This window comes from Girardinichthys multiradiatus, chromosome 1 (genome assembly GCF_021462225.1).
Source record: "Girardinichthys multiradiatus isolate DD_20200921_A chromosome 1, DD_fGirMul_XY1, whole genome shotgun sequence".
Taxonomy (NCBI): domain Eukaryota; kingdom Metazoa; phylum Chordata; class Actinopteri; order Cyprinodontiformes; family Goodeidae; genus Girardinichthys; species Girardinichthys multiradiatus.
In genome coordinates, this window is record NC_061794.1 from 15452185 (window position 1) to 15476209 (window position 24025).

A 24025-nucleotide genomic window follows, 5' to 3' on the forward strand; every position below is an offset into this window, starting at 1 on the left:
GAGATAGGAATTTTGGGTTTTCATGAGCTGTATGCCAAAGTCATCCGTATTAAGACAATAAAAGACCTGAAATATTTCAGTTAGTGTGTAATGAATCTAAAATATATAAATGTAAAATTTTAATCATGACATTAAGGAAAATAATTAACTTTATCACAATATGCTAATATTTTGAGAAGGACCTGTACATTGCAGCAACTGCTAACAAAGCGGCAACTGATTTTTGCAGGGGTACATATCTAATAGCTATAACTTAAGTAAAGATGGAAGAGGAGCAATATGGTGGCATTAAAAGATCATCAACATGGAGGCTTGTAGTATGAAGTCACCATCAACAACCAACCCCTCAGCAGCTTCCGGGGCATTAGGCTAAGATCCATTTGTGGGTGACAGAGGACTTGTCCATGAAAAAGAAGGGGTAAATAAAAGTGTGAGGGAGCGATGCTGGGAGAATGTAAAGAACAACAAATGACCTCAAGTAATATATTTTTTTTAATTACTCTGGCCATGTACCACTGAGTGGACCTTCTACAGGTAAGACAATAAGGGTTAATGCCGCTTTATAATTTCACATCAGATTAAGATGGTTTTGTGTGGTATATTTTCAGGTAAGGAAATTATTTTAGGAAAAGGGAAGAATAAGCTGCAATGAGCAGGAGCATGCTTTTGTATGCATTAACTGGAATTGTGTATAACAGCTTCTTTTGTTTCAGTATCTGACTAATAGTGCTAAATGTGCGAATTAGGAACCTTTTACACGACTATCAAAGTATATTTACACTACACTCTGGAGATGGTCATTGGAAAGCTCTTGACAAAACAAAGTATCGTCTGTCTGTCTGTCTGTCTGTCTGTCTGGGACTTGGATAACAAGTTACAGGTAGCATGTAACTGAACACTAAAAAGGCAGAAAAGCACACAAAATGCACACAAAAAAAAGATTCTATGTGTGCACATATTGTAAGTTTCTGCTAAACAACGTCTACGTTCACTGCATCTCAAAAGCGTCCACAATGAGACTGTTGAGTATTCAAATCATCCTGCTCAACTCAAAGATTCAGAGGTAAAGCAGACAAATGCTTTTGGCAGATTCTTGGCTGCAATGCTTTGATTTCATAGGCTCTATATGAAGATGTCTGATACAAGTTTGGCACCAGGATGAGAAGAGATAGAGAAGGAGAAAGAGAAAGGAGAAGAGATTCAGCGAGTCATTTTGCAGGCACAGAACCAGTGGGTATCGGCATCACAAATCCTTTTGGTGTGAAATCTTCTGACAGTCACAAGCATAGTAGTGATGAGCGATGGCAGAGTAAATGATAGAGAGGCAGTGAAAATGACAAGAACTGAGGCTTCAGGCTCCCTTATGGCCAATATGTCACTGGATTGCAGATAGACAGATGAGACTGGTATGCATACAGTGTGTGTGACAGGTAAGTAAAAAAACTTCCAACAAGACACCCGAAAGTTTTGGGAAAGTGAAAATGTTCTTCTAAACTACTGACTGCTTCCTTGTGAACATTATACGCACCAGTTAGTTGCACAGCACTTGTGTAAGAATTATGATTATTGATTAATTAATATTTATCAAGAATTATAGTTTAAAATTATAATTGGAAAAAAATTAATTTCTTAACCAAAAATCATTACTTACAAATAGAAATCAGAGATGTCCTCTGGTGTTGTGATTATGGGCTCAAAGCTCTTTAATAATTACAAATTATTAACCAAAACCACAAAATGTCACATGATATACCACAATTTTTCAGTTATTCTCTGAAAAATATGAAAAAATAATATCATTGCTTACTTTTTTCCAACTTTATTTTAAAGTGACATTTTACAGAGCCCCCAAGGGACATGGGGCATTTTTTTTATTTTGCGTCCCCACGCAATACTTTTGCGTTCGCTCGCAAAAGTTGTTAATCACCTTGATAAAACTGTGCATTTTGGAACAGCAGCACAGATGACAAACTGCTCACAAAACAAACAGCACTGATATGGCATCGGTATGGTTTATTTGTCATATGCAGGTTGACATGCAGTCAACAATGCGATTAAATGCTTAATATGAGAAGAATCGTTCAAATCAAAACAAAAGCACTAATGGCGTGCAAAACAAAATGTACACATCATGCAGCAGTAATAAGCAAATAAAGTGTCACAGATGTGGTTTAGTGCAGTATTATTGTCCACAGTTCAGTAGTTTGACAGCTTGTGGATAATAATTGTCTTTAAGTATGATTGAAGATCCTTTTATCTAAGGCCGATTTAAAAATAAAACTCAATAAATATCAAAAACGGGTGTTGTGATTGTTCAGTCTTTGTAGTTATCTGGTTTGGAAACTATCCTACAAAGTATTGCGAGATAACGCAAAGGCTATTGCGTGAGAACGCAAAAAGTATTGCGTGGGGATAAAAAGAAAAGAAATTCCTCCATGTCCCCTCGTGGGTTCCATAACATTTAACTGAACTGTCACAAATGAGAAAAATACATTTTAGTGCAGCAATATATGTGTATCAAATGACAACAGATGAGGCAGAGGTAGAGCTGCAGTAGCAGCTTCTTGAACCCAAAATGTATCCAAATCACAGATGTACGCCCTCTTTTTGGTAAAAGAGATTCTTCTTGGGCTGCCTGCATAGCTGTCTCTGTATGTTGCAACCCCGGGTATGAGACTTCAGCCTCTGGTGTCTCCATCTTACAGCACTCATGAGTTAAAAACGTAAAGCATGTCGCCGGGTGTCGGCGTGGTTTTCAATTGGTATATGAATCTTCTGACCTTCTTGTATCACACAGATTTCCAGCTTTCAAGCTCTTCCGGGAATGGCTTTATGGAGCAAAAGTTCGCCCGCAAGCTCTTGTGTCTCCAGATATGCGCTTCCGTTGCGTCGTCCCATGAGACACGCGGAAAATGGCCACGAAACTTCTTTTTTTTTTTTCGCCGGATTTATAATCACGGTGATGTGAGAGCTGCGATGTCTGTTGAGCTGCGCATGTTCCAGTGTGCGACCAAAATGGATGACTCCAACACTTGCATATCTTGCAAATATAAATAACAACTAGAAACCTGCAAGCAGCTTTGAAGGCCCTCGCACCCCTCAGCGCAACTCGGGCTGTCGAGCGACCGCAGGAGCCTGGCATCGCCTCATACACGCCACCGACGATGACACCGCTTCACTTCAACACGTCGTCACTAAGTGGTACTGTGAGCAACATGTCATATGATCTTTGGTCATGCAGAGTTTCAGTCTGGCAAAAAGCATTCAAAATTTCGAGTAAATCTGACCTTCCAGATGGAAGCTGCACTCGCTTGTTTGTTTGTGGGTGGGGCTAAAAAGACATCATCAATAGACTGTGTCAACATGTCCATCATTAAGTCATGGTCATGTATACTACATTTCAAGTGGATCCGATGATGTATGAGGGAGATATAGCCCTTGAAGTGTCCTAGGGGGCGCTATTGATCCAAATTTAAATGTAATCCAATAGAGCTGTTTGGGGGCTGACAAAGATCAAGAATATTCAGTTTGGAGTGAATCAGACCATGCATGTCTAATTTAGAGGCAAACGTATGGCCGTGGCGTGACATCATAATACGCCACGCCATCATATTCACACTCTCCAGCTAAAGCAGTAAGTACTGGCGACTGTCTAAGACCATGATGTTATCTGTTACTTGGGACAGTTTCACATTGATTAGGTGAAGAACATCAAACATTGAGTCTGTAAAGGAAAACGTGATACTTCCTGTTCTGAGGGGGCGGGGCATCAATGATGTCAGCATCTGATCAGTGAATATTGTTCAGGCATAGAGGCAGATCAATCCCAGAAGGTTTCATGTGTCTGTGACTCTCCTTGTAGGAGCTATGTCAATTTAGTCTTTTATGGCGAGAAGTCATATTTTGAGGCGTGGCCACTCCCACACGCTTTCATGTATCAAAAAGCTTTTGATAACTTTTAATCCCCAATCCCTTAAGAGTATACTGAGTGATTTTGATGTCTGTAAGTCAAAAGCTGTAGGAGGAGTTCGCTCAGATATGCGTGGTAGAAACGGTCAAAACTGGGTCAAAATGGCAACTTCAATTCAAAATGGCCGACTTCCTGTTGGGTTTGGACCAATGCTCCAATAGAGTTTTTTGTAGGTCCTGAGAAGTTACATATGTGTACCAAATTTCAGATTCCTCGGTCAAAGCATGGCTTGGGTCTGATTTTTTCTAATGTTGTAGGGGGCGCTGTGGACGAATTAGGCCACGCCCACCGAATATGTCATGAGATCTCTGTTGGAGACTGGAGAAGGATCAATCACATTGAATTTGTTGCAGATCAGATGATCTATGTGGAAATTAGAGGCAAACGTATGGCCATGGCGTGACGTCTGACTTCGCTGTGCCGCCATGGCCACGCCCTTTTATGAAAAGTCACTGTGCCTCAAACGAAGTTAGACCCACTAGTTATCTGTCTTCTGAAACACTTTCAAGTTGATTGGGTCAAGAGGGTCAGAGAGGCACCTTTCCAAGTGAAAAAAGTGACTTCCGGTTCTGAGGGAGCGTGGCTTTGATGATGTCACAATATGACCCCATAGGATTGTCGGGAACCCGAAGGTCCTCCTTCATGCCAACTTTGGTGTGATTTGGAATTTCTTTGGGAAAGTTATTGCAATTTTTCACTTTTGGCGCGAACGCCAACTTCGTGCCACGGCCACGCCCCCTAAACATGGCCGAAAACTCAGGATTTTGATAACTTTTAATCCGCCATGCCTTAACTGCATGTTGACCAAATATGAACCCGATAGCTCAAAATCCCTAGGAGGAGTTCGTTAAAGTTCGAGGTGAGTAAAAGTAAAAAATGGGCAAAAATCGGCCTTTGAGCCAAAATGGCCGACTTCCTGTGCATTTTAGGGCATACCCCCAAGAGACTTTTTTTCTTGGTTTGAGGAGTTCTAGCATTGTGCCAAATTTCAGATCTGTACGACTTACGGTTTGGCCTATCTCACGTTTGTGGGCGTGGCTAAGTGGTTTTGCCACGCCCACTGACGACGACATTAAAGAACAAAAATTTCACGCAGGGGACAATTTTGGGTAAAATTTGTTGAGTTTTGGGATATGGCAAAGTCCCCATATTGCCCCGCCAAAAGTCCCCAGAATAATAATAAGAATTCGAGCGATTACAATAGGCCCTTGCAGTTTTCCTGCTCGGGCCTAACTACAACAACCAATACAACACAACCCAATAACAGCAGGATTTGGCTAGTAGTTCTTTTGTGCTATCATTGTCAAATGAGTTAACTTAAATCAAAGTAATATCAAAAGCTTTTGAAAATTCTTCTAGAATTAATATTTCTCTCCCCAATTCATCAAGATACGGAACTATTAGAGTTGCACAGTATAATGAATCACAATCACCTTCGCAATATCGGTGTGGAAATATCGCAATTTTCGGTAGCATTTTACATACAAACATACATTAACGCTCTAGATATTGATGACATATTTGGTGTGTTGGATGGACACTAACTGGTCTTAATGCCCACATTGGATGTATATATTTAGTAGATGAGATGCTAAAGCTTACAGAGAATGTTGGGGAAGCACTAGTAACTACCAAAACAAACAAACTGATACATACAGTGGTTAGGCACATGGGCACAAAACGGTATGCTCACAAGTACAGAAGAGTAGTGTGTCTGGAAGCGATGGCAATGGGTGGCTGGGTGCAACAAAAGGGCAAAAGGATCCAGAGGCCAGAAACTCACAGCAATGGTCGCATAGAAAGACAACAATGGGAGGTATTTCTAAAAATACGAAAAACTCCCAGACCAGATGGGACACTGTCCACTTTTTCCATCTATTTAGACTAAAGCTCCACAATATTTCGAATACAGTTGTCACTGCAACTTCAATATGTGCAATTTCGCAATTACAAAGGTCTGCTTGGGGGCCTTAATTTGCAAACCATAAGATTTCACATGCCACACACTGAAATTCTTAATGTCGATAATATATTTGACCAGTTGGATGGACTTTCATGTCTTTTACGGCCACATTTGATGTAGATCTTTTTGGCCGAGATGCTAATGCTCAGGGAGAGTGGTGTGTTCATTTTCTGTTGATGAAAAGGAAAAGAAGAGAGTGTGTGTGTGTGTGTGTGTGTGTGTGTGGGTGTGTGTGTGTGTGGGTGTGTGTGTGTGTGTGTGTGTGTGTGTGTGTGTGTGTGTGTAAACCTGCTCCATGGCACTGATTTAAATGAAATCGATTATTAAAGGGTTCAGTCTGACAAAGGAGAAACAAATAAAATAGCAAACGGTCAAAAATTTCCAAAGGAAATTAGGATAGCTGTTAAAATGTACATATTTTCAAACAGCTCAAACTTTATCACACAGATGTAAATTTAACAAAAACTATTTTTGCTAACAACAAAAAGAACTGTACAGTAAGCAGAAATATTAAAACCTTCTTCCCTTAAAGAGGCTCCATTTTGCTTCAGTGCCCCTAGTGTCCATAGTTTTGTATCTGACACGAACAAAACTCCACAGCATCCAGTGGTTCGCCAACAAAAAATCAAAGTACTTGCTGGGTAAAGTCTGACTTTGTCACAGAGGTTTGGGTGTCCTGGCATTTGTTAAATCTTGAGTGAAATGTTTAACAGACCTTGTGTGCTTGAGGATGCATCACAGCGCTGCAGGATTGAACGAAATATGCAACATTAAAAAAAACAAAAACAGTGTCTCCGTGCCAGCTTTCAGATACAAAGAGGCAAAGATGGAACTGACATGTCAAATCCAGGAACAACAAAGTACGAGACAGGCAGAATCTCTTTCTTTCCCCTCAGTCTCAACACACACCCACACACAAACAGGCAGCGCAGACCCCAGGGAGAGCTGATAGCAGAAATGTTGGGACGGGCTCTCTGTGTGTGGCTGCTTTGTATGTGTGTTTTACAATCGGAGTGTTTTTGCGTGTTGATGCAAGACGGAGACGGACAGGAAAAGAGAAAAAGATAAGGACTGAGAAAGAACAGTCAAGTACAAAGCAAGTATGAAAGCCCAACAAACACTGAAGAAATGAACAACACACACACAGCTGAAACCTCCTTGAGGCTCTCATCTCTCTCTGTCACCTCAGCCGTAGCTCTTGTGGCCCTTCAGTTTCTTTGATTGTGCACACAAACACCCACAGTATATAGCTGTGTATTACGGGATGTGCCACTCCACTGTGTAAAGCTGTTAAGCAGCAGCTGCTCCACGATATGTTTGGTCCCAGTGGAACTGAAATATTGATCAGTTCTCAAGCAAGGCGTGCAGTCTTCAGCCCCATCGTCCCCATGTATAATTGAAGTGTATATCTCTTGGTGTGGAATGCCAGTTGGGAGGAGGAATTAAGCACAGAGGTAGGCTGGAGACGGGTCCCTGCTGCCATGTAAGCTCCTTTGTGCATCAATCATACGACCTTTTGCACAGGCGGTATTCATGCTCTGAAAAGAGCCATGAATTGTAAAAAAAAAGGGAACAGAAAAGACGACGTACTCAGATTCAATCTTGGTTGAAGATTTACAGCTAGACATTTATCTGAGCACTTAGCAGCTCTGAATATGGGATGACATACGCCTCCAGAGCATTTTGGGCCAGTGAGCTTTGACATGGGGGAAAAAAAAGTCTATAAATCACATGAAAAGATCAAAACTTTTAGTAAGACAAAATTCCTTGACATACAGTACAGACCAAACGTTTGGACACACCTTCTCATTCAAAGAGTTGTCTTTATTTTCATGACTATGAATATTGTAGCTTCACATAGACTGTTAGAATTTGTATTATGGCGAGAAAAATGCAGCTAAGTAAAGAAAAACGAGTGGCCATCATTACTTTAAGAAATGAAGGTCAGTCAGTCCGAACAATTGGGAAAACTTTGAAAGTGTCCCCAAGTGCAGTCGCAAAAACCATCAAGTGCTACAAAGAAACTGGCTCACGTGAGGACCACCCCAGGAAAGGAAGACCAAGTGTCACCTCTGCTGCGGACGATAAGTTCATCCGAGTCACCAGCCTCAGAAATCGTAGGTTAACAGCAGCTCAGATTAGAGAACAGGTCAATGCCACACAGAGTTCTAGCAGTAGAAACATCTCTAGAACAACTGTTAAGAGGAGACTGTGTGAATCAGGCCTTCATGGTAAAATAGCTGCTAGGAAACCACTGCTGAGGACAGGCAACAAGCAGAAGAGACTTGTTTGGGCTAAAGAACACAAGGAATGGACATTAGACCAGTGGAAATCTGTGCTTTGGTCTGATGAGTCCAAGTTTGAGATCTTTGGTTCCAACCACCGTGTCTTTGTGCGGCGCAGAAGAGGTGAATGGATGGACTCTACATGCCTGGTTCCCACCGTGAAGCATGGAGGAGGAGGTGTGATGGTGTGGGGGTGCTTTGCTGGTGATACTGTTGGGGATTTATTCAAAATTGAAGGCATACTGAACCAGCATGGCTACCACAGCATCTTGCAGCGGCATGCTATTCCATCCGGTTTGCGTTTAGTTGGACCATCATTTATTTTTCAACAGGACAATGACCCCAAACACACCTCCAGGCTGTGTAAGGGCTATTTGACCAAGAAGGAGAGTGATGGGGTGCTGCGCCAGATGACCTGGTCTCCACAGTCACCGGACCTGAACCCTATCGAGATGGTTTGGGGTGAGCTGGACCACAGAGTGAAGGCAAAAGGGCCAACAAGTGCTAAGCATCTCTGGGAACTCCTTCAAGACTGTTGGAAAACCATTTCAGGTGACTACCTCTTGAAGCTCATCAACAGAATGCCAAGAGTGTGTGGAGCAGTAATCAAAGCAAAAGGTGGCTACTTTAAAAAACCTAGAATATAAGACATATTTTCAGTTGTTTCACACTTTTTTGTTCAGTATATAATTCCTCGTGTTAATTCATAGTTTTGATGCCTTCAGTGTGAAGCTACAATATTCATAGTCATGAAAATAAAGAAAACTCTTTGAATGAGAAGGTGTGTCCAAACTTTTGGTCTGTACTGTACCAAGTCAACTTTCTATCTTTATTGGAAGTTGATCCTAGAAAAATTATTTTAATGTTTTATTTGGTAGTTTCTGCTTTCACCTAGCAAAGAATTCCAATGTTTAGCATGCGCACAACTTTGGTATTTTGATCATCTAGAGCAGTGATTCCTTACCGGGGAACACGTACCCCTAGTGGTATGTGAGCACATTGCAGGGGATATGTGGAAACATTTAAAAGTTTATTTCCAAGATGATGGATAAATATCTTTAGTTAGTATGGATAATTATTGGATGTATAATGCTTTATTAGGACCCAGGTGCAAAATACACCAAGCTTTTATCAACCAAAAGAGCAAAAAAGGCACAATAAAACAACTACAAGACTAGAGCAGGGTGTCGTCGTTCACCTGCAAGATGAGAGAAAAGCAACAGCTGTTTCCACTCTGCCGATCTATCAAAGCTTATCAAGGACAAGCCATCTCAGGTGTCTCATGAAAGCTCAGTTAAATGATGAAAACAATGTGAAACCATAGTGAGCCTAAACAATATTTTTGTCATGTGTTCTGTTCCTGATTATTCAGGTTTAAATGTCTGTTTATTGGGGACTTATTCAAAAGAGCGCCAGTTTTTGTAATAATAAATACAGGTTTATTATTTGTGCGGGTTTTGTATTTATTTAGATTATGTATTCACTTTAATGGCAACAGTTATCTTTATGCTTAATTTGACCTAAAAAGAATAAAATGCCTAAGAACTAAATATTCAAGTTAAAGAGAATAAATAAAAATGATTTTGATTTAATAATCATTTGTTGTACATTCTATTTTTGCTATCACGTTTGACTGAGGGCAGTGTTTCCCTCCTCATACTCTGCGTCACCGATTGACATGCCGATAAAACCTGAAAAGCAGGCAAGGACATCTGCGTTTTCTTCAAATCGCCAAATATCGTTTTGATGGCAGCACTTTTTTTGACCTGGCTCTTTAGGACTGGGCTTGGTAATTAATTCATAAAGAAAGAAACAAACAAGCAAGCAAAGAAACAAACAAACAAACAAAGAAAGAAGACATAAGGATGGATAATGAAAAAAGCCCCCAATCCCCACCAGCAAGGTGTACCTAATGAAGTGAACGGTAAGTGTATGAGAAGCTATTTCTGTCTGTTTGTACAGTAATAAAAGTTTGCATCACAAATAAAGTTTTGTGACAGGTTCACTTACCTCCAAGAGAGAAATGAACCAATAAGGTAAACAACGTAAGCTAAGGAGGCAAAATAAAACCTTCACCTTTATTACCTTGTAACAATTAATGGCTCCTTTATTTAAATGATCGAAATTTATTAAAAAGCAAACTTTAAATAGTTTGCAGTATTTTGTCGATGACAGTGAGAATCACTGAGATAATGGCATTGAGTTCAGTTTTCACAGCATCAGTAAGGATAGTGATGCACTGACCTAAAGTACCAACATGAGCCTGTGACTTTAGAGCAAATATCTGGCATAGTTAGAAGGCTGGGATGCATCTGATGGTCCTTAATCACCAAGCTTTTATTAATTATAGAAGGAAATCTTTCTCTATGTTGGAAATTTGTCTTTGAGTTTTCATTTAGTTAAAAATAAATCCTGAGTCAACAAAAAGAAAACGTCAGAGTTGTGTATAACTCCAGACATCCTTGACATGATAAGTTGCACACAATGGGTTGTTGTTTTCTGCAGACTGCAGAGAAGAAGCACACCGTTTTCTTTTATTCCACTGGTCACTGAAGTTATGCGAGTATAGCTTTAAGTTAGAAGCATTTGATAAAAACATTTTTTGCTGAATGGTTGCATGTTTTGCGACAACAGCAGCAGCTGGTGCTTATAACAGTTTGTATGCAGAAGAGGGGGTGAAAGGTGAGAAGCATAGTGCTCAGCTGTGTAGTTGGTAACATTATAGCCACAAAAGTGTTGAAGGGCCTCTCTGGAGGAATGCTAGTCATTGATGAAGCTCCAGGAGGGGAAGGAGAGGAGAGGGTTTGACCCTCCAAAAAAGATATGGAAATATATCATATCTCAGATCATTTTCCATGCCAACCAGACCAGTTTGGGGCAAAGAAAATGGTGTCGTTTTGTCACTTTTTGAAAATACTGAACAATTCAGCTGGACTTAAGGATTATACCTTGGACTGGCACCAACTGCTGATTTGTTCATCCTAAAACACTTGAGCGCAATCAGCCCTTCCAGCATTTGCGCATTCATTCATTGTATTTGAACTCATTTATTGAGTCATGCAGGTTTATTCAGACTGTCTACTTTGCTGCTGATATGTGAAACTTAACTGTGGCCCTGTTTAGGTTCTGTGTAAAACAGTGGATTTATTTTAACAAACGGGACAATGGTCACATGTTGTGAAAGAGTTGTTGGACCATAAATACAGTGCCTTGCAAAAGTATGCATACCCCTTGAACATTTTCATAATTGGTCATGTTACACAAGCAACAATCTCCAGTGGATTTTAGTGGGATAGTCTATGATAGACCAACCTAAAGTAGGACATAATTGGGAAATAGAAGGCAAAGAATACCTTATTTAAATTGTTTTACAAATAAAAAAACAAGTTGTGGTGTGTATGTGTAAATTAACTTGTAGAGAGTTTAAAGTAGGGTCGGGTTATATGGTAAATGGCCTACACTTGTATATCAAGATCCCAGAGACTCCAAAGCATTTTACACTACAATCAGTTATTTACTCATTCCTACACACATTCACACACTGACAGTGGAAGCCACAGATGCCCTGGGGCAGACTGACAAAAGTGAGGCTGCCATAGATTGGACCCACCGAGCCTTTGACCACCATCAGAAGGAAAAGCGGGTGAAGTGTCTTGCCCAAGGACACAACAACTGAGATGAACTGAGTTGGGGTTCGAACCAACAACACACCGGTTACGGGGGGTACACTGATATCCCAAGCTTTGAACATCACCAGAGGATACAGGTCAGTCGATCATCTGAAAATGGAAAGAGTTACGCACAACTGTAAAAGTAATCTGACCCGCCGGGAGAGACCATTAATCTGAGAAGCAGCCAAGACGCCCATGGTAACTCTGTAGGAGCCGCAGAGATCCACAGCTCAGGTGGAAGTTACTGTTTAAAGGGCAGCTATGAGTCACGCCCTCTACATATCTGGCCTTCATAGAAGAGTGGTAAGTAACATACACTACCGGTTAAAAGTTTTATAATGCCTTTCTCATTTAATGGTTTTCTTTATGTTTATGACTATTTACATTGTACGTAGATTCTCACCGAAGGCATCAAAACAGTGAATGAACACATATGCAATTATGTAGCAATCGAAAAAGAACTTTAAATATGTTTTATATTTTAGATTCCTTAAAGTAGCCACCTTTTCTATAATGACTGAAATATTAACCTCTGGCCGTCTCTCATTGAACCTCTGGGAAGTTCTTTCAAGACTTTTTGGAAAACCATTTCAGGTGACCTCCTCATGAAGCTCATGGAGAGAATGAAGAGAACAAAGCGGTCATCAAAGCAAAGGGTGGATATCTAGAAGAATCTCAAATATATAAATGTTTAGAGTTATTTCACTCTTTTTGTTTACTATATAATTCAGTGTGTGTTCATTCATAGTTTTGTTGCATTTGGTGAGAATCTACAATGTAAATAGTCACAGAGGTAAAACTTTGGACCGGTAGAGTAGGCAGTGTTGAAAGGAAGCAAAAACAAGTCCTGCTTGCAGTCACGAGCCATGTAGAAGACACAGCAAACATAAGGAAGAAGGGACTCTGGTCAAAACTGAATTATTTAGCCTACATGCAAAACTATAATTGCACATCACCCTGAACACACCACCCCAAGCATGAAACATAGTGGTGGCTGCATCATGCTGTGGGGGAGGCTTTTCTTCAGCAGGGACAGGAAATTTAGTCAAAGTTGATGGGAAGATGGATGGAGCTAAACACAGCGCAATACTGGAAAAAAACAAGTTAGAGGCTGCAAAAAGACTTGGGACTGGGGTACAGGTTCCTCTTCAGCAGGATAATGAGTATAAACACACAGTAAGAGCAACAATGGAACGGAAAGCATGTTCAAGTGGTTGAATGAGGCAAAGTCCAGACCTACATTTAACAGAATTTGTGGCAAGATTTAAAAACTGAACTTAACAGACTCTCCAATCCAATGTGAGCTTGAAGTACTTTATAAAAAATAAGACAAAAGAAATTCTGTTTCTAGATGTACATCAAAGTTTAGGGTTCAAACATGACAAAGGTGAAAAAGTACAAGAGGCATGAAAACGTTTGCAAAGAACTGCATGCATCAACTGCTTTCAGAACACTCATTTTAGTTATGAGATTATAAATAAGTATAAATCAAATACAAAAAACAAATAATAAAAATACCTCATAAAAACTCAAAAAGCTTTCTGCAAAAGTTTGTTTCTTGCTTTCAGGTCTACAGACTTTAAAAGCAGAACACTGAACATAACAAAATCATAGATTCAAAAGGTCACCACAGAGCAGAGTCCAGCTTCAAAGATAGAACACCCCCCTGAACTCAGTAAATTAGCTAGAGGACAATCAGAAGCACAGAGCAAATCCACTAACCTAGAATCAGTTGGTCCAACTGTTTTATCCCAGGACACATAAAATCGAAGCCAAGGCAGGCTGTTTATTCTGTAATGACTATTCTTTCCTAGTGGAAGGAAACAGAGGCTCTACATGAGAATTTGGTAATTACCTTCTCCCTAAACGCAGCAGTAAAGGGCACGGTCCTTCCTACGTGACAGCTGAATGTTCACGCTTGATATGCTGTGAAACACCTAAGCAATCATACATGGTAGACTGCAAAACACAATGTATCGCACACAAAATGAAAGAAATGTAGTGGAGGTTTTATTTTTCTTTCAGCTAAACATGTCTTTGCTTTTAGAGAGGGAGGTGAAAAAATGGAAAGGACTAAGGCTTCTTTTTCTTGAGCTTTGTTACAACAACAACAGCTTCATTTTGACAACATGTGTGCTTTTAGAGACTGGAAACTCATGCTTTACAGCATGACTGTGACAGGAGCCCCCATTTAAACTAGCTTGTTTGTTTAAAAGGCCAAATGCTTATGAAACAAAATTGAAGAAATTGCAGGACTGATGCAAATAATTTCCCATCAGTAAGATTCTGTCCTCTGCTCCTCACTTCTTTGAAGTCATGTAATAAGGCTATATGATGGCTGACGGTTATTTAGATGTATAGGCGATTGAAGCTAAGTGTTTTTAATGACACTATCTGCATCTAAGACATGGCACTCCATCTGGTTGAGAGGGGATTCAGCTTTCAAAAGGCATAACCCTGGACTTTTCTTACAATATTCTAACTGAAAAACTTTGAAATAAACATTTAGATGTTCATGTTAGTCTCAACTTTAAGCATTTGGAGACCTAGATAAACAGAGGTTTGTCTTGGCCGTGAACAGAGCTTGGCCTTTTCCTCCCAAGCCCAGCTGTCGGTCTGATAATGTTGCACATGTGAGAAGAAACCACTGGTTCCCTGTAAAGGCTAGGGAGCTCAAATGGACTGATCACAGAACAAGACAATGCAAAAAAGATGCACATTTCTCCCTTCCTCCTCTGGTCTCCCTGCTCCTCTATGTGCAGCACAACACTGCCCTCTGCTGGCGATACTTTTGTAGTGTAGAGAGGACACAAAGCTGAAGTGCATCATTTTAACAACTCTCCAAATGATTCGAGTCATGATTGTAAAGAAACTGTAACTGAGTTTCTGTCTAAAAAAATGCATCAGACGGACTTTCATAAAAGCCTCTAAAAAAGCTTATTCACAAGATTTTGCAACATTAAAATTGTCTTGTTTTATTGCAGTATCAAAAGTCCATTTGAGGTTCCAAATTGCCAGATTCTTTCTTCATGAGGGTTTGATCTTTCACAGTCAGTCTTTATAATTCCTGCATCTGTCATATAAAAAAAATTCTGACACCATTATAGCATCAATAAGCCCATAATAATGTCTTGAAAAATAAACTGCACTTCACTTCCAGGAAAAAAAAAAGGAGGAGCTGAAACACAGTCTGATGTCATGAGGTCTGTTTAGGGAAAACAACAAAGAACGAAATCAGATTTAGTTGGAGCTCTCGCGTTCTACCTTTAATCACTGCACATCTTTGCTTTTCAGTAGATATTAAAACCAATCCATCACAGCCTGAGTGGGGAGGGAGGGTGGAGGATCACTTGCAATTTTCTCCATGTCAATGAGAGACCCCCCCCCCCACCTACCTACCTACTGACATTATTTGGATATCAAACAGCAATTTGCCACTCATAAACACAAGCACAAATGCGAGAGCAACGGGCCAAATCTAATAAAAAAAAAAAAAAACGCTGGTGCAGCTCTTGCCGCAGCAGTAGAGAAGAGGTCAGGCCTACTTTATCATCCTTATAGGATATGATGTGGTTTATATTATTATCCTGGATGGATAATGGGATTTGGATGCTGATTGGGATACCAAGTGGATTTTTATAGAGGCTATGACTATTGTGGTGGATCAAAGTAAGGCCGTGCACTGCGAAAATGCTGGATCAAAAGAACATCAAGCAGATGGAGGGAGGGGGAAAAAAAAGGGAGAAAACTGATGGTGGCAAAATGGAAATCAGAATGTGCCAAAGCTGTGACTCATTTATGTCACTGCTAAAAGATTTATGCAACACTCTCCATTTAACAGCCAGCTACAGCTCACAGCCCACTGAAAGATGTATATTTTATGGCAGCACATGCTGCAAGGTGAGGACGCAAATTCGTATCACCCTCAGTAGGTTTCACATTTGGAAGCTACTTGGAGGCTCGTCGTTGCTCCGATCCATTTATAAACCAGTGGGTGACTGGCCTCCAGCCTGGATTCACAGAGACGTTCAGATGTTTGATTGAGGGAGAACACAGGCACCCAGATGCTCCCCAGAAATCGGCTCAAATATAACAACATGGAGCCTTCGGATGAATTTTCAATAAGAGACTACACAGAGAAACATTTTGTAGTCAGTAATTGTTGGCTCAATAAAACCCTCCAGCAGGTAGTGTCAAACTTCATTCGACTTTAAGATGTCAAATATCCTGCCAGTAAGGCTGCAATTCTGCATCTGACTGGCTTTTTAGCGTCACAGAAAAACAGATTTGATATCAGAAGAGCTAAACATTTACTTTGTAGCATGTCACTGAAGAACAAGGAGACAGCTGATATTTCTTTAAAAAAATACTATGTATTAAAAAGGGAGAGGCAAAAGCCTTGCTTTCCCTTTTCTCGTCTTCCTCCCTTAAGTCTGCAGTTGGTTTATTTCAGGAATTTTAGACAACCTGCCACTGTTCTACTGTGGATCCGCACTATATCAGGTTCTTTTTGCTACATGATCCAGTACAGATCTGTTTAGACCTTACAGGACGTATGGTGTTTTCTTTTTGAGTACAGTACTTTGACATTAAAAGTTGTACAGTGACAGAAATCTAAACAGCTGATGAGCCTAAAGCAGCTGCAGTGTACCTCCCATCGTTCACTACAAAGGTTACCTGAAAGGGTTGCTGTTGACTTTCAATGTAACAGCTCTAGTGGAAATTATTTAGCTAAAGAGTCCATTTTAACCAAGAATGGAATTTAACTCCACTGTAACATTGACTATTCATAACCCTTTTTAATTTCACCACATTTTGGAACACAGCCACAAACTTGTCAAACAAACAATGTCTTTTATTGGAGTTTTATGATACACCACCATGTTTCACTATGGGATGGTGTGTTCAGGGTGATGTGCAGTGTTAGTTTTCTACCAGAGCACATTCTTTCACACATGTATTGTGTCTCAAGTCTTTTGCTACATCAGATAATTAAAAAGTGAGAGGGAGGGTGCAATTATGAATAATTATGTAATGTTGCATGCATTCTTATGTTCATACATATATATGACTAAGTACAGAAAGGCAATATACACAAGAGCAAGTTTTGAACAATACCAATAAGTAATTGACCTTACAGTAAAACAAATACAGTGTTAAAAGCATTTCTTTTCAGCTACTTTAAACATCCAATTTTTTTAAAGAACCTGATAATTCTTCTTAAACCTCTAAATATACCACCAATACTAAGAGAAATGTTTTGGGTGTATACTGAATAACCCAATAAATGCATTATAAAGAAAACACTGTATGATTTATCTCAACATTGCACACAGGCTGCCACTCAGTGTGTCCGTGGATGATGTGAGGAGGACTCTGCGGCGCGTCAACCCTCGCAACGCTGCAGGGCCAGACAACATCCCCGGCAGGGATGTTGTTTAATATGCGAGCTCACAGAGGTGTGGACAGACATCTTTAACATCTCTTTCTCCCAGGCTGTGGTGCTGTTTGGCCTGAAAACATTATCTATTGTTCCTGTACCAGGTGTGAAGTACCAAGGAGTGTGAATGACTATCAGCCGGTGGCTCTCACCCCAATAGTTATGAAATGTTTTGAATGCTTGGTCATGGCCCACATCAAGAAGAAGGTGGATATGAATGTGGAACCAGACCAGTATGTATAACGGAAGAACAGGTCTGTAGAGGATGCTATTTCATCCATCATCCACTCTGATATTACTCACCTGGACAGCAGACACGCCTATGTCAGGCTTCTCTTCCTGGACTTCAGTTCTGCATTCAACACGATTGACCCACAGGCGGTAGTCGGCTGACTGATACTGCTTCAACTACCGCCATCCCTCTGCAACTGGGTACTGAACTTCTTCATACACAGGCCACAGTCAGTGAGAATCCACGGCATCTCCTCTTCCACCATCATCCTCAACACTGGCTCCCCCCAGGGCTGTGTCCTCAGCCCCCTGCTCCACATTATGCTCACATACGATTGCTCTGCTAAACAACCGGGCAGTCGCATTGTGAAGTTTGCAGATAGCACGGCAGTGGCAGGATGGATTTTCCATGACAAGGACTCGACATGCAGGCGGGAGCTGGAGGACCTGGTGGACTGGTGCAGGAGTAACAATCTCTGCATAAACGTTAGGAAAACAAAGGAAATGGTCGTGGACTTCAGGAAATTATACCCGCTCCCCCCACTTTCACAGCATCAAGTACCTGGATCCACATCTCCAGTGACTTGAAGTGCGCAGCAAACACATAGTCAAGAAGGCCCACTAATGTCTCAACTTCCTAAGGAGGCTAAAGGAGGCCGGTCTGGCTCCAGCAGTCCTCGTGACTTTCTACAGATGTTTGGTGGAGAGCACAGTGACCTAATCCATCACCTTCTGGTATGGGAACTGCTCAGCTTTGGACAGGAAGGCTCTGCAGAGGGAGGTGCCAATAGCACAGAAAGTAACCCACTGCAGCCTGCCATCCATAAAGGACACCAGCCGATGCTGGAGCAGAGCGACCCTCATTGTGGGTGACTCCACCCACCCAGCGCACGGACTGTTTGGCCTTCTTCCATCAGGGAAGAGACCCCGTAGCATCAGGCCCAAAAGAACAAGACAGAAGCACAGCTTCTTTCCAGAAGACGTGAGACTCATGAACACCACACCTGAGCTCTAGGCACAAATTTGGTTTACATGTTTCTTATTAATGACATAATGGACCTTGAACCTTGAACATTGGCTTTCTGATCTTTCCATCTAACATAAAGCATTTTGGATAAAGCATATCCAAAAAAATGTTTTTGTTTTATTTTATTAGAGAACTGCCTCCGATTTTATAAAGTAGTTGTTATTACCACATTGCTTTAATAATACCAAACAATATTACCTCTTTGTTTGTCAACGCTCATAACATGGCAACAATAAAAACTGTTATTAAATGCAAGATTGGTAATCTTTATCTCATTTCCTCCAATTAAAGGAAATTAATTCTGACTCAATAGTTAAGTATCCCCATCAGTTTTGCACACTGTGCTCAAGAGAAGCCATCAAAGTAAACAAAGTTTTTAAGAGTGCCATGAAGAAACCGGACTTGCAGCCCAGTTTATTATTTCTGTAGCAAGACTTTCGTTTTTTATCTCACACATACTTGATTCTTACAATATCCTATTTAGCATTTTCAATAAGTTATGGGGAATTTCATCATCAAAGCACATCTTTCAAAGAGGACATCACATAGCTTGACGTAAAAACGTTTCTCTGTTTCCTTTGTCTAGTGATGATCACAGAGTACAAAGGAGCAACAGAATGAGAGGAAATGAACAGGGAGACAGCGCAGAAGTGGCTCAAAGATTAAAGCTGCATATATTTTAAAGATGGCGAGCTTAAACAGCAGCACAGACCAGCAGTCAGTGTTAACTATGTGGCTGACCTGAAGCTGTAGCTCTATTAAAGACAGAGATGCAGAAAAACTCGTTTCCATGTTGAGTGTCATTATAATGAAGAAAGCATTCTGTCCTCTGAGCAGCGTAATCAGCGCTTCAACACTAACAAGAAGCTCAAAGTAATGATCTGATGAATGAATTCAACCAATCATGGACGCACCACAGCAGAAGTTGTGCTTCAGGCTCATAATAAGAAACTACTCCAGAGTGATTTAAAGGTAGTTGTCTACAAGGTTATTTTTCAAAGTTGCAACGACATCAACAAACTGAGCTTTAACAATGGTCACAGAACCCAGAAATGATTACAACTGAGGACGGCCAGAATCTCACTCGCAGCAGTAAAGCAAAGTGAATTTTTTTAGGACCCACTGTATGATTTAAGTCTGTTCAAATGAGGAAATTACAACATTTTTGTAAAGTTGTCTGTCTGCCTGCTGTGGGCAGCTGTGAACAGGAGCACTACAACCCAGGGTCACAGTTAAGTTTTACCATTCAGATTTTGGATTGTGTGACTCAAACCCTTTGCTGCCATGGTTCAAGAAGTTGGATCCCCTGTGGACAGATTCCACAAACTCCATCACAAAGGAGCAATGAGCAAATGAACAAGGATTAACACTGCTTGAACCACCGTGTAAGTGTTTGACCTGTGGGGATAAACCTACACATCTGTCAAGAACTCTCATAGCACAGTCATGACATAAAGACATGAAAAACAGGATTCCCACACAATATTCATGTCAAAATTAGTTTTTCAGACTGAATTTTCCAGAAGACCGAGTGGGTTTTTATGCAACAATGACTAAAACTAAACTTTCCATACTTTTCGGAGCCCACAGAAGCTTTCTAAGAATGTCTGACACAGTTTACATCAGATATACTGTAACAATCTGTGCTGTTTTGTCTGCTTAAAGTTTAAGGTGAACTCAGATGGACGTGCCACTTTAAACAATACCTCATTTCTACAAAAATAAAGGAAAACCATATAAAGCAAAGGTAACAAAGAGCGTGCACGTTTTTCTTTTGGACGTTTTCATTGTTAAGTTCTGTTTCTTCTGCTTCTGAAAGTTTAAAACATAGAAGTTATACAAGGCAACTTGTATCATTTTTTTTGTAATCGCTGAAGTAATTGCCAAATTGTTTTGTTTTGTTCATGCTGACATCACTCTCGCGAGCATAACAGAACACGGTCCAATCATAAGTGTTAATTTAAAAAGGGTTGATTTTTAAAATGTTTTGAGTGGAGTTTAATTAAATAATGGCAATGCTGAATTAGCACAATTAAGGTTTGAATAGAGATTGATTTCACTAAACAATCATTGACTGAATGCTTATGAAGACAACATGAGAGGAATTCATAATAGATCCCCAGAGCCTTGCAGCCAATCAATGCTTTGCACTTTGCAGCTGCAGTAATTAACAGAAAAAGTTACCTCGTTGAAGGGAATTTTGCTGTTTTTCATCTTTTGAGGTGAACTCTTCCATGTTTTTCCAAAGAAGTGTTGGAGCTTTCTGTCAAACAGAGTCATTCGCAGCTGGTAGGTCACATCTTCCTCAGCTGACAGGTCCTGTGGGTCAACAAAAGAAGATGGGCATCTAAAAGTTGGATCTTAATGCCTAAAATGAGTGGCATAAATTATAAATAAATCACATGCATATGCAAAAAGACAGCAGCAAGCAGCAGGTCTCAAACAGTTCTAATAAAGGGAGACTGAGGTGCTTTTGATGTGTGTAATTTATATCCAATATAAATAACACTGTTTTCTGACGGCCTCGAAGGTTTCTTGGGGAACATTAGTGAACAAACAGCCTCATGAAAAACAAGAAACCAATTGAGAAATCAAGGGGCCCACGATAACTCTAGAGGAGTTGCAAAGATCCACAGCTCAGGTGGGAGAATCTGTTGACAGGACAACAAGTAGTCATACCCTCCACAAATCTGGCATGAATGGAAGAAAGTGGTTTAAAAAAGAGAAAACCCATTAGAGGCCTAATTTGCAGTGTGCCACAAGCCATGTTGAGTTTGCAGACACGTTTGGTAAAGAGTTGATGTTTAATATGCCCAATTAAAGACCAAATTCCATTTAAAAGTTTTGAAGTTGATGCTCCAACCAGTCCTGAGCATAAAAAATATTTTCCAAAGCAGAATGGGCAGAAACCTCAGTTAGTAGATTAGCAAATCTTTTGAAGACATACTCCAAAAGACTTGATGCAATCACTGCTCAAGTCAAAACCGCCGACTTAGGGGTCACAACACAATGCAAACACTTTAAAGAATTTTATTTAAAAATAAAATGTTCAAAATCATGCATAATTTTCCAATGACTTTACGTTGAAGCGCTACTTGAAGTTGGTGCATTACATGCAATCACACTAAACACACAAGTTTGTGGTGATAATGTGACAAAATGTGAAAAAATGTAGGTGGTTTGCAGAGTTTAACATGAGCGGCCTCAGATTAAATGCAGTGTTCACTTAAATTAGAAACACAAAAACTTAAACGGAGCATTTTACAGCTCTTTATAATTGCTCGTCTATATTATAAAAATACTAAGCCAGTGGAGTAAAATCCACAAATAACTTATCCTAACGTGTTTGTTGAAAACCAAACGTATTTCTGCCACAAACAGACATGTTTCCAACGCTGAGCGATAACTGCTGGGAGTCACCTGCGGGAGGTGAGCTGCAGTGATCCGGCTGAGGCTGAGCTGGAAGCCGTGGGAAGCGGTGAGGTGGTTTTCCGCAGCCAGGCGGACTGTTTGGCCGGACGGGGGAACCAGCCGGTTCCTATGAAACACTTCTCCCCAGCCGTCTGCCATGCTGCTCCTCTCTTCTGCCTTCACCATACCATTTATTAAAAATTAGACGAGCAAAATACCACTAGGCAAAACTGGGAAATCTTGGAAATAACTACGGTTTAATTTAGAGATGTCATTTTCTCCCTTCGTTTAGATTTTTAAGCACGCTGCCGCCATATTGAAAATCAAGCTGTACTATTATTTTTAGAGGGGTATCTAAACATGTACGTGTTCTAAAAACAAACTTTCACTGGAAAAACAAATAATAAACTAATACTAATTAGTTCCACTGTGAGAATACAAAGAAATGTGTGTTTGCAGAGGGAATTACCGTGACATATAAATTTAGCAAGCGTGGTGTTGAGTGGTCTAAACCTGTCCTTTGGTATGGCCTGTCGTGCTGCGTCAGTTGCCATGGTAATATTTATAGCTTCTCATTCAAGCAGAATTACAAGCGCGTTTCGAGAGTTTTATATATTGAGCTACCTAATAAAGTTAGACAATGTTTTACTGGAGCTGACAGTATTGGAAACGACAAGGACCTTTAATATAAGGTATCTAAATTCTGTTGACGTCGTAAGTAAAAACAAGCAATGAAATACATAGAAAGAGAATGTAAGTCAGTCATTTTCTACCGCTTCTTCCACAGTGGGTCGCGGGGAAGCTGGTGCTTATCTCCAGCAGTCTATGGGTGGGAGGCGGGGTACACCCTGGACAGGTCGCCAGACCATCACAGGGCAAGAAAGAGAATGGTTTTAAGAAAGTTATTTGACCATTTTACGTCATATCTTTATCTCCCTGGTAATCTTCTGTTTTTGTATAACTCCATAATAAAGCGTCCTCAAATCACAGCGTCTGGTTGAAACATGCCTGAGTGCAATTTTATATCTACGCCTCTAGGTGGCCCTCATCCTCACTGTTACAAATAGCTTCAGCTCAATTATAATATAATATAATATAATATAATATAAAGAGGGGAACATAATGAGGTAACGGAATAAGGTTCTCCTAAGCCAGTTTCTTTGTTTTAATTTATATTGTAATAAATAATTTGTAAGGAGTTCTGTCACAAACGTATGACCTCTGCAGGTGAGGAAGACCAAGGCATAAGAAGATAACTGAGCCCCTGCTTAGGGCCCCCAAACCACTGGGGCCTCCCATAAATGCTGGAATTTTAACAAAGACCAAACTCTAACATTTTTACATTTGCTTATAGAGATTAAGAATACTGTTAAATTTGATTTGATTGTTTCATTATAATTAAATTAAGAGACTTAAAATTGTTTCCATTTTAAATTTAGGATTTAAAGGAAATTGCAAGTTTACCTTTGTAAACTTGCAAATTCATTGTTTCATTGTTGAAACAAGCTTTGTGTGTTAACACACAAAGCTACAGTATGACGCTGCTGGTTTCATCTTTTCTTTGCATTTGAGAAATTTTGTAATTGTGTCATTATATTTGTTAACAAACTCATATTTGTTTTTAGTATAAGATCTTTAGTCTAAACACGTTTGCATGTATTCAGTGATGGTATCAAAACTAGGTCTTGCTGGAAATTGCTTTATATATATGTGTTTATGCTTAATGCGATACAAAGCCAGAGCACGTAGTATCACTTTGGTTTGATGACCCTGCCAGTTAGTGGAAGTTGAAAAAAATGAAAAGAAAGCATTTATAAAATCTCAAATTGTCATGAAATGTACTTTTCAATTTTAACCAGTTTCTGTTGTAGTTGCACCCGTCTATATAATTTACTTAGACGTTTTTGCTACTGCCCATAAGATTGTAAAATTATAAATTTATTTAAATGAAATACACACTATTACTCTTCAAAGAGCAAACGTATTCTCAAAAAAAAAAAAGAAAGAAAAGAAAAATAAGCACAAGA

At 40.0% G+C, this 24025-nt stretch overlaps 1 protein-coding gene across 8 annotated transcripts in view; it reads right to left on the minus strand.

Annotated features, from left to right (window-relative positions):
- Positions 1 to 22942, minus strand: part of LOC124872321 (nephrocystin-4-like) — a 277448-nt gene extending 254506 nt beyond the window's left edge. For 7 of the 8 annotated variants that reach the window (XR_007039267.1, XM_047372205.1, XM_047372215.1 and 4 more), the window contains exons 1-2: positions 22008 to 22303; positions 20772 to 20906 (exon numbers count right to left, since the gene is read on the minus strand). Coding sequence is in view for 7 of the 8 variants with exons in the window: in XM_047372205.1 (XP_047228161.1) it covers positions 20772 to 20906; positions 22008 to 22184 (312 nt within the window). In the remaining variant the exon portion in view is untranslated. Of the gene's footprint in view, positions 1 to 20771; positions 20907 to 22007; positions 22304 to 22771 lie in introns of those variants that run through there. The other variant, XM_047372196.1, reaches the window with a different exon arrangement.
- Between the last annotated feature and the right edge of the window lie 1083 nt (positions 22943 to 24025).